General features: G+C 34.0%; 1 protein-coding gene across 1 annotated transcript; it reads right to left on the bottom strand.

Moving 5' to 3' along the window:
• Positions 1–935: 935 nt before the first annotated feature.
• LOC121203173 (transcription factor MYB44) lies at positions 936–2,423 on the bottom strand. Its single transcript, XM_041094461.1, has one exon. The coding sequence runs from the start codon at positions 2,031–2,033 to the stop codon at positions 1,179–1,181; it is 855 nt and encodes a 284-aa protein (XP_040950395.1). The 5' UTR covers positions 2,034–2,423; the 3' UTR covers positions 936–1,178.
• Between the last annotated feature and the right edge of the window lie 9,980 nt (positions 2,424–12,403).

Raw genomic sequence — 12,403 nt, 5'->3', positions numbered from 1 at the left:
TTAGTAAAATAAATATTTTAGACTAATTGGTAAGAAACCTCTCTATTTTTTGTGTTGAAGGGAAATAAACAAGAAAGGCTTATGAACCAATTTACCCTTTTAAACTTTGGTGTCGCACCACACCCTAAAAGTTTTTCAATCAAAATAGAAAATTTACATATCAAGTCTCTAAATATTTTAGATCATCACATATCAATCTGATTTTGTCAATCGGCCAGACTGCACCCAAAAAATAATTTTTTTTTTTAAGATTAAAAGATGTTGACTAGTTAGCACCAAATATTCACTATACATTTTGCCTAATTTCGTCAATATTATTCCCCTTATTCTATTATGGTAGTTATTTATTTTATATTATTCATGTAAAAAAGTCTATTTTAGTAAAATTTTCAACTTGAGCACTAATGTTTGAATTTGTCCGTCGTTAAATTAATAACAAAAAACCAATACTTACATATTCTATCCATTTTTTCTTAATCATAAATGTTTTGATAAATTTAACCTTCACATTTATAAATTCCTTCAATTTAATCTTTAAATTTTTTAACCAAAAGTTTCAACTTTAAAATACAAACATTTCACATTTATAAAAATTTAAATTTGTTTGGTTAAAACTAAATTAACGAAATTTAGAAAATACAAAAACTAAAAATTTAAAAAATAAAAGGATTAAAAATTATCAAATAAAAAAAACCCCAAAAAATCCGTCGACAGCAATATCAGAAAAAAGATTCCGTCAACCGCAAGCACTAAGTAAGAGGTAAGTGCAGAACAAAAACAGAAACATTAAACTCATATTGGATTATTGGTTACGGTTTCCGACAGAAGTGTTGGCATGAAAGCAAAACTGATTTCTGTCCGACCCTCCGCAATTTGTTAACCAATCAAACTTTTTCCCATTTTGCGTTCTTTTCTTTTTTTAGTTTGCCAACATCTTAAATATAATTTAATAATTTCTTTTTAACCCATTCTTTGGAAATTAAAATATAAATATCTGCTGATCCAAAACAAAAGAGTTTTTCCCTTAATTTCCAATTTTAGGGTTCTTGATTTCCCCACATTTATCCCTCTGTACACTAACAAAATTATTCTCTCTAAAAATACCTAAACGAACGGAAAAAAACTAAAATGCTAAGAAACGGAAGCGAAACACTTATTTTCCTGCTGATTTTTGTTGTTCACTCGATCTTACTAATCCCGATACGCTTAACGACGGCTTTTCTAATGGCCTCCGTTCGAAAACAAAGCCCATTGGATTCACTCCCACTCATGTACTTCCGTACTTCTTTTCTTATCATCTCTTGCATCACTGCCAATAACTCAGCGTTCAAAAACTGCTTCTCCATCTGCAACTTCAGAGCCGGAACAGTTGCTGGTTCTGCCACCAAGGTAGAACTTGGGAAAGAGTTGGATACGGGTCCTAAGTCAGTGATTTCACTAGTATCTGATCCGGGTAACGAGAGGCTGAGTAAAGTAGGAGGATCAGTAGCCGAGGATGCTGTTTGAGTTGAAGGCACCAAAGACCCCGTTATTGTTACCGGTGAGGCAATGGGCAAACTCAAATCACTCAAATCGGATCCTGAAGGACTTCTCGAGTTCAAGTAGAGACCCAGTCCACCATTACCAGTATTGAGACTAGCTGACTTTTTAAGCGGCTGAGGTGAATCGTCGTTCATATCATCGGTCATCGAAGAGCATTTTCGCTTGAGAGTAGAGTTCCAGTGGTTCTTAATCGCGTTATCGGTTCGACCATTGAGGAATCGAGCAATGGTAGCCCATTTGTTACCGAATCGAGTATGGGCTCGGGCTATGGTATCGTCTTCCTCGGGAGTGAAGGGTCGGTGTTCAACATCAGGGGAAAGCTGGTTGCACCACCGTAGCCTACAAGACTTTCCAGATCGACCCGGTATCGATTTACTTACCAAAGACCAGTTCCTGGAACCGTAGGTTTGAACCAGACGCTTTAAAGCCTCATCTTCTTCTGGACTCCATGGACCTTTAATCCGATCAATATCTTTCCTTGTACAAGCCATTGATAAGAGAATGGTATTAGTTAAGAGAGGTTAGCGGAGGAAATGTTACGACGGTGGTGGAGGCGGCGCCTCTCTTTTGTTTAAGGCGAGAAGGGGGCATTATATATAGGTATTAAATGAAAGGGGATAAGAATGACTTGTTAAACCGGTAGGAGTGAGTGGTAATCGGCGATAGCCATTGAGGATTGTTCCAGGCAGAAGACAGTTACTATTATCAAGCTGTCAATATGAAACGTGTCATATAGTGGTTTCTCTTGAGCTGACACGTATTGTTATCATCCATCCAAATTTTGGAGTACTCATCAACCACCATTTGGTAAACAAATACTATAAAAGTTAAAATTTTATTTGGATTTTATATAAATTTGAGTTGATAATTTGAATATTTCCTGGATTAAGATATTCTTGTAATTTTAAACAATAATATTTTTATTTTATTATTCTTAGATTATGTAGATCTAAAGAATGATGTACTTTTAAATATGTAATTTTAAATATAGATTGGGTTTTAGTTCGATTGATATAAGTATTGTCCTCTTATTTATAAGTTGGAGAAGGGCTATAAGTAGTTTTAAGTATTCTATCAAAAAGAATAGATATGATCAATTGAATTAAAAAAATTGAAATATTGTCATTATGAACTGAGCGGGGGTAATGTTTTTACTAGAAACCTCTAGCCAACCCTCTTGCAAAAGATCTTTTCGTACCATAAAGTCTGTCCGTACTAGATAAAAAAAGTAAACTACAACAATTTCTTTAATAAGATTATTTAAAAAAATATGTAAATTTAATTAATTAATAAATTATTTGTTTTTATTTATTATTTTAAAATTATTAATAAAATTAAATACATTAATAAATGTTGTTTGATAATCTAAAAAGTTAAGTGCTAGAATTTATAGCACAAAATATTATAAGTGTTGAATTTATATTATAGAATTGTTTGTTATCTTAATTAATATTAAGTACGAAATAAAAATTTTATGTTATTTAATAATAAATTTTATTTTTTGAAAATTAATCTTACCGTTGTTATAAGCTGATGTCAATGGGCATGGATGTTTTAGATTTTAGTTAGACTGATGGGCGTCGAAACCACAAAATATAAATTCCTATAACAAAATAACAGTAATTAGCAGTATAAAGCAGTAAGGTTGAATCCATAGGGACTGACTATCTAATTTCGCCTTTTTTTGTGACCAAAATCGATGTCGCGGTCACAGTTGTGTCTACGACCTATGTGTAGAAATGCTGAAAATAAAAAAAAATGGGGGTGTAAATTGGTTAAGATAAATACAGAAAAAAATACAAAAAATAAAATAAAACAGATTCAAAAATGCGAAAAATAAATAAATTTAAGAAAATAAAATAAATGGATAAATAAAATATTTTTTAAGCTTAGCCTTAGCATCGGTGTACTCCAATCTTGAATCGATCCTTAAAATAGATTTTCACTTCCAAGCAATTAGCTGGTTATAGCGACCAATAAAGTCCCGATAACCAACTTTTCCTTAAGTAGTCAATCCCGGTACGACCTGCAAAACGAGTCTTGCCAAATTTCTAATTGCTATGCACGTGTTCACAATTTAAGATTTTGACAGCCTTGCACTCTGAAAAGCCCAATTCGAATCAACGTTCTCAACGGCATGCGTCGTTTAAATTCAATATTTATCTCCCTTGACAGAATCCAACTGGCTTTCCCATCTAGACATGCCAATTTTTTCGTGAGAATTAGAACACAGCACGGTCGATTCGTCTTCCCAACTGTACGCCAAACAACTCCAACCCAACGTGCACTTTTTGAATCGAAGTTGGATCAACTTTAAGGGACGAATTTGTACTATCCCATATACCGGAGAGATAAAAAATACTGCATTGAGAGGTTTTTTGAGCGGACTCGTATCTCACGATTGTTTTATTAGAGCAATTTCTGGGTTAAACCTAAAAAACGATTTAGTTAATCATGAAAAGAATCATAGTAAATGGTTTAAATGGAATTATGGAAAGTGGAAAAGGAAATTAACATGGAAGGTAATTAAACAAAAAAAATGCTGAAATTAAAAAAATGAATGAACACGAATTGACACGAGAAAGGAAAGAAAAAAGAAAAGAATTTATTAAATTCAAATCTAAAATCAAGTGTGTTCAATTGATTGTAGCCATTAGGTATTTATACACATTTATAATGCTAAAATTTAGCTAGATTTTTCCTAAATATTATCACTAAATAATTCTAAATATTATCACTAAATAATTTAAATTTTACAAATCAAATTTAAACTAGAATTTAAACTAATTAAAGAGTTGTAACAACATAAAAAATCCTTCAATCATTATCCAACCACTATTAAAAAAAATTTCAACCCTTCAATCTTTATCCAATCATCTTTGAATCTTTAATCTTTCAATCAAGTCCTTCTCTTTGCTTTTTGTTCAAATTTAGCTCTCTTTTTTTGTAAGAGTTTGAATTCAGTACACCAACTTCATTCTTGATAAGAAAAATCTAAATTTGATAACATTTTATTTTATAATTAGCCAAAAATAAATATATTGAAAATACAAATTTATCTTGCAATCAAATTCCCCCTACTTAGGCAATGCTTGTCCTCAAACATGATATCTACTAAAAATAATTTGTTAATCCCTTTCAAAATCAAAACTCCCTTTCCTAGTTAAGCATATATCAAACAATTAGGTGAATCAAAAACAAAAAATTGCTAAACTCAATCAATAAACATTTTATAAAATCTTAAACAGTATGTCAAAATCAACTATTTTACTAAATTTAGGCTCAATCAAACATACAAAACGGCCATACTCAACATATGCTTTTATTTATATCTATATACAATTTTTTTATTTTTTGGTGCGTTTTTTTTTCAAATGTAGTCAATCTTTTGACGCGAAGTGAGATGACAACCTAAGCATCTCACCTCGGTTACTCAACCCGGCACGTTTTCTTTATTTACTTTTTTATTTTTAATGAATTCGAGACATAATCAAACCTTTTGACGCGAAATGAGATGACAACTTAAGCACCTCATCCAGTTACTTAGTTTTACATGTCCCTAATTGATTTATTTCTCAAGGCAGCTCTATTAGAGGAGTGTTACAAGCTTCAGCTCGTCACCAAACCTTTTGGCGCGAAATGAGATGACAACCCAAGCACCTCATTCTGGTTACTCAACTTGGTCACATTTCTGAATCTTCACTCTTAACCAAACTGTTTATTTATTTTAACGAGTACTTTCATTAGGCAAGTTCAACAAGACCAACAATTTTCATGAAATATTGACTAAGGCCTCACATTTTCAATTCTATAAAATATTCATTGATCAAGCTAGTAATAGTTATTCATGATTCACCCACTTATTTAAATAAACTAAATATAAGAATTAGAGGTTTATTTCCGAAACGAATTAAGAAATTATTCATTGTAAAACACATGCAAAAAGAAAGTATGACATGATCTAAAATTCCCCCTACTTAGCTCATATTGCCCACAATGTGTAAAAAGAATAATATAAATGGAGAAAGCGTACTCCCCGTTTATATTTAATGGGCCGGAAAGCGATGAAAGTGATCGCTTTGTAGAACGGTAAGGATGTTTGGGATGTTGGCTTCCTTTATTTCAAGACGAGTTTCAATACGATAAAGTCGCTCGTCTATCGTTGAAGGTGGTTGCTCTTGAAAAACAGCATGGTCAAATGTATTAAAATAATATTTTATTTAATTCTTAAACTAAACTAGAATTCAAAATAAAATAAAATAAATAAAAATAAATGTGGGTTGCCTCCCATAAAGCATTTTTTTTAACGTCGTTAGCTCGACGACCTAGAAAATTTAATCATTCGGCTCCTCAAAAAATAATCCTTCCATCACGTGCACTTGAAAGTTCTCGTAAAAGGGTTTTAACCTTTGACCATTGACTTTAAAACATTTCCCGGATTCCTCACTATTAAGTTCAACTGCACTATAAGGAAATATTTTAGTAATAACAAAAGGACCAAGCCATTTGGTTCGAAGCTTATCCAAAAAAATTCTCAGTGTAGGATCGTAAAGTAACACTTTCTGGGCAACTGAAAATTGTTTGCGAGATATTTTCTGGTCATGAAACGCCTTGGTTTTGTCTTTATAAATTTGGATATTTTTATATGCGTCTCGCCGAATCTCTTTGAGTTCTTGAATGTCTAATTTTTGATAATTACCTGCGGCGTTCAACTCCATGTTGCATCTTTTTACTGCCCAAAATGCCTTATGTTCTAACTCCACTAAAAGGTGACACAGTTTACCGAATATGACTTGGTAATAGGACATTCCTATGGGTCCCTTGTAAGCAGTACATTATGCCCACAATGCATCGTTTAAACGTAAGCTCCAGGCTCTCTTATTGGGTTTCACAGCCTTTTCCAGAATCGACTTTATTTCACAGTTCGAAACTTCCACTAGACTGTTTGTTTGTGGGTCATAAGCCGTGGCCACACGATGTGTCACCTCATACTTTTTTAGTAGAGTATCAATTACCTTGTTGCAGAAATGAGTTCCTCGATCACTGATTAATGAGTTCATTAGAAAATCCACTACAGTTTTAGCACCGGCATGTCAGGAAGGTTTAGCTTCAACCCATTTAGATACGTAATCTACAACAAGAATAATGTAAACAATATTAAATGATGAAACAAACGGTCCCATAAAATTGATGCCTCACACATCAAAAATTTCACATACATGTATAGGTGTTAGGGCATCTCACACTTTCGTATTAAATTCCCCACTTTTTTACAACTCTCGCAAGTTTTGTAAAATAAATAAGCGTCACGAAATATGTGTGGCCAAAACAATCTACACTCAAGTACCTTATGTGCGGTGCGTTTAGGATCGAAATGCCTTCCACAAGCATAAGAATGACAAAAAGAAAGGATAGATTGTACCTCAATTTGTGCGACACATTGTCGAATTACCTGATTGGAACAGTGTTTCCATAGGTATAAATCATCCCAAATATAATATCGTGAGTCTCTTTTGAGCTTTTCCTTTTTAGAACATGATAAGTTAGATGATACAATACTTGTAGCGAGGTAATTTACCATATCTGCAAACCATGGGTAAACTGTCTGAGTTGACAAAAGATTTTCATCTAGGAAGTCATCTTTAAGAAGTGTGTAGTTTTTTGAGAAGGGAATTCGACTCAAATGATCAACTACTAGGTTCTCACTTCCTTTTTTATCCTTGATCTCGAGATTAAATTCTTGTAAGAGAAGAATCCATCAAATCAACCTAGGATTTGCCTCTTTTTTCCTGATCAGAAAAACAATAACTTTATTGCATAATAAATATGATTTAAATTTTACAAAGCAAAAACAATAGCTAATAATTCTTTTTCAGTAGTTGAGTAATTACTCTGGACAACATCTAGTGTTTTAGAGACGTAGGATATAACGTAAGGTTCCTTCCCAATTCTTTGCCCAATGACAGCTCCTACACTTTGGTCGCTTGCATCGCACATGAGCTCGAAAGGGTAGTCCCAATTTGGCGGTTGTACTATAGGAGCTGAAACAAACATTTGTTTGAGAGTGTCGAATGTGTTTTTGCATGCTTGATCAAATTCAAACTCTTTATCTTTTTACAAAAAATTGCAGAACAGTTGCGAAATCTTAGAAAAGTCCCTAATAAAGCGCTTGTAAAAACCTGCATAACCAAGAAAAGAACGAATTTCCCTCACAGTTATAGGGTATGGAAGTGAGTTGGTAACATCAATTTTGGCATTATTGACCATTACCCCTTCAGCGCAAACAATATGCCCTAAAATCAATCTCTTATCTACCATAAAATTACATTTTTCATAATTAAGAAATAGATTAAATTCTAAGCATCTCTCCAAAATTTTAACGAGGTTTGACAGACATTCATTGAAAGAATTACCATAAACTGTAAAATCGTTCATAAATATCTCAATTATTTTCTCGACATAGTTAGAAAATATACTTACCATACACCTCTGAAATGTGGCTGGTGCATTGCAAAGTCCAAATAGCATCCGTCTATAGGCGAACTTGTCAAAGGGCCATATAAATATTGTTTTTTCTTGGTCCTCCGATGCCACTGTGATACGAACTCGCTTAAAGGATGTAATTGAGTTGTTTGATTACCCGATTGAAAGTTAAGTAGTTCTCGTTTTATTTTAACAAAAGGATAATTTTAGGAAGATAGTTTATATAGGATGCAGATAAAACAAAAATAGTTTAATGGAAAAGATGGATTAAAGAACTCAATACAAGAAAGAACCCTTAATAGCAATTAAGGACCTGAATCTTATAAGTTTCAAAGTGAAAAGATGGATAGCTGCATAGGATCGTGACCCACTATCTAGCAAGATAGGAACTAACGATATAAGTTTGAACGCCACACTCGGACGAGTGATAAGTTCAGAAAAGAAACAAAGATGACACCACTAGTTTAACTAGATAAGTCAAGTTGAAACTTAAAGAAATATGAGAGTGAGTAACTCACAAAGTTATAATTTATAAATGTCAAAAGTTCTTAGTTAACCTTCAAAAGGTTTACAATTGTGCTATTTATAAGCTAATAAACAACCAGCCGAATGAACATGATTTAAATGTACGTACATGAAGCTAAAATGATTTAATTTCCAGGTGGAATAATTAAATGAATTTAACTAAGTAAGATACCGAAATAGCCTTGATTCATGCTGCTGATGAGTGAGCTGAATGGAGCTAGATTCAGTGAATAGAAGTAATGTTTGAGAGGTGCACCGAATGAAAAGTAGCTGATGAATGTGTTTGCTTGCAACCGAATGGTCTTTGAGGTGTGAACACTCGGTTTTGTAAATGTAATCAGCAAGAAACAAATGGTCATTTGAAAAGGTAGCTGATCAACTCATAATCTTTGGCAAAAGTTCATGAAGAATTCGGCTAGAGAAATGCACCAAGAAGCTCAAGATACATGCACAATCGGGTGCATGAATTCTTTATTAATGAGCTACAATGTATTTGCTAGATACATGTATATTTAGCTGAATAATAACTCCTTTCGATCATGCACAATTAGGTTCGTTGTTTCTTCATTTAATGGCTTCAATGTATCAGCTAAATACATGAATGTACAGCTAAGTTCAGCTCCCCAACATTCATGCATAATTCAGGTGCATGCTCCATATTTAATGAGTACTAATGAATCAGCTAGATTCATGTATATTCATATGAAGAAATAGTGCCCTCTGTACATGCATAGTCGAATACAAGCTTCCACATTAACTAGCTTCGATAAACCTGAAAGATACATGTATGTTCAGCTAATAATCAGCTCCCAAAGTTCATGCATTTTAAGGTACATGTGCCATATTGAATGAGCTTCATGGAATCAGCTTTGTGCATGAATTTGTCTAGTCGTATATTTTAAATCCTGTTAAGACAAATTAAAAACAAATTTAAAGCAAATTAAACACACAAATAAATATGTAATGGACTAAGACACGTTTAATTGATGTAATTCAAGCTGTAGTGAACTAAACAGAATTTAAATGAGCTAAATTAATTAAGATGTCCAAGTCTAGCTAGCTAAGTGAGCTAGCTGATTTGAATTCAACTTTCAGCAAGTTGAATATGCTTCTTGTCTATACGTCCAACTTCTTTGTAGCTTTCTTCCAAGCTTGTTCAACTAGAGCCGATAAAGATTCTCTAAAACGTTTAGCTCGAGCTCGAGTAATTGGTCTAATGGAGAGCTGGAGGGGATCTCGTTTGGTGTTAGCTAGGTCCGTAGGCTGGTTCGCATCACACTGGAATTTGGAAAAAACCTGAATAGCCATCAAGACAACAATAGTGAGTTTTTCCAACTAAATGTTCTAACATTGGATCAATAAAAGGAAGTGAAAAGTGGTCTTTTCGAGTTAAAGAGTTCAACTTCATGTAATCTATACAGACTCTCCACCCATTTTAAACTCGAGTGGAAACTGAATCTCTTGTTGCATTTTTTATTACACTCATACTAGTTTTCTTGGGTACCAGATGAATTGGGCAGACCCAATTACTGTAGTAAATTGGTGGATTAAGGCGTCTTTGAGCTTCTTTCTTTGGGATTGCGTTTTCTTCTATTGGTATTTTATGCATACAAGTCGTGGGACTTAATCCTTTTATGTCGGTGATAATCCACTCGATAACTCTTTTGTAGTCTCTCAAGACTCGAATTAAACTCCCCTCTTCCAATCCTGAAATTTTATTGGAAACTATTACTGGTAAAGTGTTTCCATTAACTAGATAGGCATACTTAAAGTGTTCTGGCAATGGTTTAAGCTCTATCTCAAGGGCCTGCAAAATAGAAGGCAACAATTTAGTTTTAGAAGGAGAATGTTCAAAATACTTACCTTGGCTTCTAGGGAATTGATGAGTCTCCAATAGAACAACGGTTTCCTGACTTAGTTCTCTGAAAATCATTATCTCTTTCAATTTATCCATCGTATTGAAGTCTAAACTTTTAGAAAGTACAGTTTGTAATTCATCCCCTTCATGATAGTCAAAATGAAATTTTGTTAGTGGTTCAATAATATCAACACTAGAAATATTCGACATTGTACTAGGTTAGCCCATCGTCTCATAAACTTTAAATTTTACCACCTCACCATCGAATTCCATAGTGAGGGTTCAACTTCGAACATCAATCTTTTTACGTACGGTACTTAGGAACGGTCTCCCGAGTAGAATATCAGAAGCATTTCTTGAATGGTCATCCTCCATATCAATGATGTAAAAATTTGTAGGAAAAATTAGTTCATTTACCTTTACGATGACATCTTCCAACACTCCTTCTGGATATACGCATGACATATCTGCACATTGAATAATCACCCCTGTTTCTTTCAAAGGACCCATGTTTAGCAATTTAAAAATAGATAAATGCATTACATTAATAGATGCTCTTAAATCACACATGGCTTTATTTATGCCAATATTACCTATTTTGCAGGATATAGAAAACATATATTAGTTCTTACATTTCGGCGGGATTTTCCTTTGTAGCACTATAGAAATGTTTTCTCCCACATTCACCCATTCATTTCCTTGGAGCTTCTTTTTGTCGGTGCATAGTTCTTTTAAAATTTTTGCATAGCGTGGAACCTGTTTAATAACATCAAGTAAAGGAATATTAATTTCTACCTTTTAGAATATCTCAAGGATTTCTTTTTCCTCTCGTTCCTTTTTAACTTAGACGAGCCTTTCAGGGTATGGGAGAGGTACAACAAATGGTTTATGAGGCACCGGAGCAATGGGAGCTGCTGGTTCGGCTTCGTATTCAACGCTGTGGTCACGATTCAAGCCTGCCACTAGTTTTGACTCTTTTCCATCCTTTATGGGCACAACACTTGCATTTGGACGTGGGTTCGGCTCGATTTGATATGGTAATTTTCCTTTCTCCAAACGACTAACTATAAGAGCTAACTTACTTATTTGCTGATCCATTTCCTAGAGATGCGCTTCAGTCTTTTGTTGGAATTTTTTAGTGCTAACGGTTAGCCTTTCTACTATGGTTTCAAAAGATGACTTTGGAGGTTGATACTATTGAGACGGAGGTGGCCTTGGTTGATATAGTTGATTATATCGAGGATTCAATCCATAGCTTAGATTTGGGTAATCCCTCCACTCTGCATTGTACGTGTTCGAATATGGATCATAGCACCTTTGAGGTGGCCCTGGGAAGTTCCCAACGACATCTACTTGTGCAGTTGTGTCCTTAAGTAAAATTGGGTATGAGTCGATAGGATGATCAGGATTAGCACAAATCCCACACAATCGAGCTAGGTTCGTCTATCCTGCAAGTATATTTTTAACCGCATTAGTAAGTTTATCAATCTTATTTACTATGGAAGGAGTACTTAGCTCATGAACACTTCTTGTAGGTTCCCTAAGTGGTCAATACTGTAGAGAATTTGCAACCATAGTCAAAATTAATTCTATAGCTCTTTAGGGAGTTATGTTCACAAGAGCCCCTCCATTAGCAGCATCAATCATCTTCATTTCCATTGGGAGTAACCCATCGTAGAAATACTATAGGAGTGACTGTTCAAATAGACCATGTTGTGGGCAACTTGCGCACAACTTATTGTATCGCTTCCAATATTCATAGAGTGACTCTGCTTCTTTTTGTTGTATTCCGACTATACTCCTCCTTAATTCAACTGCTCGAGCTGCTGAGAAAAACCTGTCAAGAAACAATCGAGACATATCAGTCCAAGTAATAACAAATCCCAGAGGTAAATAAAATAACCATTCTCTAGTAGAATCAGCTAATGAAAAAGGAAAAGCTCGTAGTTTTATTTGATCCTCAATTACTCCTTCTGGTTTCATGCTCAGACAAAC

The sequence above is a fragment of the Gossypium hirsutum genome, chromosome D05 (assembly GCF_007990345.1).
Source record: "Gossypium hirsutum isolate 1008001.06 chromosome D05, Gossypium_hirsutum_v2.1, whole genome shotgun sequence".
Lineage (NCBI taxonomy): Eukaryota > Viridiplantae > Streptophyta > Magnoliopsida > Malvales > Malvaceae > Gossypium > Gossypium hirsutum.
Note: the sequence above shows the minus strand (reverse complement) of the source record. Positions and strands in the feature narration are given on the sequence as shown.